We start from the raw sequence: 4,175 nt of genomic DNA, 5'->3' as shown, positions 1-4,175 counted from the left end.
GGCTGCCCCCTGTGCCAGCCAGGGATCCACCTGAATAATTTATTTTCCAGATTTCCCTTGTTTCCAGGACTAAATTTGGGTGTGGTAATGGGGACCATCCTCGGGGCACAGACAGGATTTCCACACCCAATTGTTCCTATCTAACAGACAAGCAAAGGAATCCTCCATTCACCCCCACCCATGGATGTCCAACCCACCAACTCCATATAGGAGATTCCTCTGCAGATTTTTATCCTTAGAGTATTTGCGTGGCTTGGCCTAAGGTTTTAAGGCCTCATCTTCACTATTGTGAACAGGCAGAAGCCCTCTCAGCAAGGGCAGGGGCCTGAGCTCCGGGAGAGGCCGCACTGCCTGGGTCAAGGCTCTTGGCTCAGCCCCACCCCAGGCAGCTCCAGTGGTTTAAGGGCCACTCACATCGATGAGCCGTTGCTGGTCTTGCTCCGTCATCTCGGACAGCTTGTAGTAGCGACCAGCCAGGTCCCCCTTGAGGCCCTCCAGGGCCGTGATGGCCACGTTCTCCACCTCTCTCCGCTCCGCCCGGCTGCAGGCAGGCGGCAGGCTCAGCCCGCGGATGCTGCGGCCTGTGCGCACCCGAGACGACAGCACGTAGCGCTCGTCAAACTGCCCTTGGGTGACCTGACGAGCAGAGCTTGGGGTCACTGCGACCATCTCGGACCACAGTCCTGCCACAACCACAGTAGGTTCCAACCTGCTGACTGGCAGTATCCCTTGCAGGGGACCCTCAGGCGCTGCACAACCACCGTGCTGGACACGTTCTGGAACTGGGAGACAGGGGTCTTAGAAGTAAGGGCGGTAAGGCAGGGCTACTTTATACAGCGCCGCCTGAAGGCCTTGGCCCCTACGTGGCGGATGAAATAAGGAATTGCTTTAGAAAAGGCTTAAAGTTCTGAGCGACCACACCACCCCAGTGGTACTTATTAAGGAAAACAAAGACTTTGGGACCTTCCTGACCCGCTCGGCGGCCCTCCAGGAAGCATGCAGTGCTAAGGCTAAGGCGGCCACAGAGCTTTTAAGGGGCATCTGCCCCCGGGTCCCTTCTCTCAGGTGCTCCTGACTTTGGGTTCTGGAGTGCCAGCTTCATAGGCAGGAGCATAGAGGGCGAGCCTACCTTGGATGCATCCAGATCCGTGGGATGCTTCATCACCCTGGGGTCATAGCCATTGTGCCTGAGTTTGATGACAGGGTCAAAAAGGTCGGCAAACACCTGCAGGAGGAAAGAGGCTCCTGTCTCCTCTTTAATTGGTTTGTCTACCATGCAGGACATGGGTGTGAGGGTGGATTGGTGGTTGATGATGATGATGGTGATGATGATGGGTTTATATCAGAAATAAAATTCTTTGAGGTACCTTGCCCCTTAGCAGGGGGCAGGGCTGCAGAGCATCATGGTAACCTTCACCCGAATGATTATGCCAAGCTCACTGCCACCAGACTGAACAAGAAAATCTTGCATTTAAGAATTTGAATGTTTTCCCCAGAAGTTCTTGCCTTTGTAGAACTAAAGAAGTTGCCAAATCAAAGTTTAAGCAGTTTTGTGGTCAAAAGCAAAGGTTAGGTTCTAGAATGTAAGCAACATGATAAAATTGTGGACACCCAGTTGCACTAGAATAAAAGTACACAGCACTAGATAGGGAAACGCAGGGACCTTTCACCCCGTGAGGACCTTTCCAGCTCAAAATATCTCAGGGAAAACCTATTTTTGAAAAAACAAAACCTTCAGGAACATCCTTTAGGTAAAAATAACATTAAGAGAAGACATAAGAGAGCACCCTGCAGGCTTTGGGAGCTGTGGGAAAGTGTGGGGGCTGTGTGTAGGTACAGGGGCCTAGCTCCACTCGAGCACTCAGGGAGCCCATAGTCGTGCACTGCTGTGCATGAAGGAAGCAGTCTTGTTTATTCAAGATGGCTCCTGCCATGCTCTTGATGGTTGCCTTCCCAGCAAACTGTTTTCAGCTCCCTGTAACAGAAGGTGCAGAGTGGGCGGACCTCAGGGTGCAGGCTGGAGGCATTTGCCATGACTAGAGGCTGTTCCGTGGAGAAGGCCACGTGGTGGCTGAGCTCCCCTAACAGAGGACCATCCTGTGTTTCTGTGCTGAGGATGAGGATGAGGATGTGAAAATCATACGATTTTTCTGAGAGATATGAACTCAGTATTCTGGGCCACTATCAAAAATTCTTAAAGTTAAAGACACACCGAACCATCCTCTCCCCGCAGTAAAGCCCAGCCACAAAAGCATCATCTCCTAATGTCTTATTGCTGAATACACAACACCAATAAAGTAAATTGAAAGGTTTTATTTTATTTTTTTCTGTACCCATTTACTCCTTTGACAAGCTCAGAGAGCTCTGTCATGCAACTCCTTCCTCCGTGGGGAGGGATACTAGAGCGGCAGCAAAGGAAGCCTCGTCCCTGGGAAGCTGTAGACCTCATTGTTCCAGAAAGTGTTCCAGATGTTCTGCTGAAGCTGGTTTCCCTTTAAGGGAGCCGTGCCCAAGAAGGCAGAAAGCTGGCCCCATAGAGAAGGGGAGGACTCTGGGACCCAGGGCACCCCCTTCCCTCCACACTGGAACGAGCAGCTGATAGTTTTACCTGATAGGACTCCTCGTCACCAGCCACCATGCCCACGGTCTTTATGAAGGGGTGGCCAGGGTTGTCCACTCCAGTCTGGATACACTGGTCCAGGGTGTAGCCATTGGGGGTCACCTTGTTGCGGAGCTTGGCGTAGATGGCAGGGGTGAGGCACTCGGCCATGCAGTTGTTGTGCTTGCGCAGGTCAGGGTAGTCTGCACTGCGTGTGGAGAGGAGAGGCTTTCAGCGACAGCCCCCAAAGGAAGGGGCCTATGACTGGGCTTCGTTTCTGCCCATCCTTCCACCAGGCTCTCTTTAGCCAGTTGGCACAGGGACATTTGACTTGGAGTCATGACTGAAGTAAGACGGATTAAAAAAAAGAAAAAGTCCCCTAAAGTGCCAGAGAAAGGGGCCTGTGTTCCATGATGCCGGCTGCAGCAGCGCACAGACTGTGGCTCATGTTCATATAAAGAGGAGATAGAATGATGATAATTAGAAATTAAATTAAAATCATGTGCAGACTTTTTTTTTTTAAACCCAGAAGTTTTGGTAAAAATACAACAGCCACATTTTGGTCTCTTAAGTCTTGTGGTGAAGAGGCTAGAAATTCTGCAAGTGGGACAATACAGGAATTCAGTTATTTATCTGTCCTTTGTCTATGATACAAGCTTCATGACTATCTGCTTTGTTGAGAACAGTGTCTGGCTGTTGAAAGAGGCATTCAGTAAATATCTGTTGGAATAATACATAGAAAGGAATGAAATGGGGTGCTATCTGACTGTGGGATAAGAATTGGTTGCAGAATAGAGGATTCAGGATCACCACGGGCTCAAACACAGGCAGACTCACCCCAGGAGCTCCTGAGGTATATGGTGGGAGCCAGTAATTCCCTCAGGGACCCCGATTCCCACAAGAGCCAGTGAATGCCTCTGAGAAACACTTCCAGTTTTCCTTGTCTCTCCCATCCACATCCCTTAAAGTCAGCACTGCCGTCCGACTCAATTCAGTGTGTGTGCTGCTCATCCATGGCCGGGTCCCGAGGGCTGAGAAAACATGTCCATCTTATGCCATGCCTCCACTTCCAATCTGCAATGTCCTTTAAAGCTGATACTTAAAATCAGCATGATAACATCACATTTTCCAGAAGGCGTTATAGCAGCGAGTAAGGCATGTGTCTATAATCAGAGTCCTTGGATTTGCGTTTGGCTGGACTAGTTGTGTGAACTTGGGCACTATCTAATTTTTCTAAACCCCCATTTCATCACATGCTAAGATGAATAAAATAGATACTCCATATATAGTACTTAACATGCATAAAAGTGCTCAATAAACGTTAACTATTACTATTATCACTATCCAACTAGATTGCAAGCTCCAGGCAGGAATGATGACACTACACTTCCTTGTATTCACTACAGGTCACTGTGTTTAATGAGTCTCAAAAACGATTGTCAGTTTGACTTAGTCGTCCTCCAAGGCAAAAAGAGGGACACTCGCTGACAGTTTCCAGCAGAGGACAGCATATTTCTGCCTGGCACTTGGAGTTACTTTAAAGCTAAGAGGACTTACCTTGCAGGGAATAGCCTGT

General features: G+C 49.5%; 1 protein-coding gene across 1 annotated transcript in view; it reads right to left on the bottom strand.

The window, feature by feature from the left end:
* CKMT2 (creatine kinase, mitochondrial 2) overlaps nucleotides 1–4,175 on the bottom strand; it is a 14,599-nt gene that overhangs the window by 6,661 nt on the left and 3,763 nt on the right. Inside the window, exons 2-5 of the mRNA XM_006913189.2 lie at nucleotides 4,172–4,175; nucleotides 2,609–2,827; nucleotides 1,130–1,225; nucleotides 415–636 (exon numbers count right to left, since the gene is read on the bottom strand). The exon at nucleotides 4,172–4,175 is cut by the window's right edge and continues 142 nt beyond it. Of these exons, the coding sequence (XP_006913251.1) occupies nucleotides 415–636; nucleotides 1,130–1,225; nucleotides 2,609–2,827; nucleotides 4,172–4,175 (541 nt within the window). The remainder of the gene's footprint in view (nucleotides 1–414; nucleotides 637–1,129; nucleotides 1,226–2,608; nucleotides 2,828–4,171) is intronic.

Source organism: Pteropus alecto, unplaced genomic scaffold, assembly GCF_000325575.1.
Source record: "Pteropus alecto unplaced genomic scaffold, ASM32557v1 scaffold20, whole genome shotgun sequence".
Lineage (NCBI taxonomy): Eukaryota > Metazoa > Chordata > Mammalia > Chiroptera > Pteropodidae > Pteropus > Pteropus alecto.
Note: the sequence above shows the minus strand (reverse complement) of the source record. Positions and strands in the feature narration are given on the sequence as shown.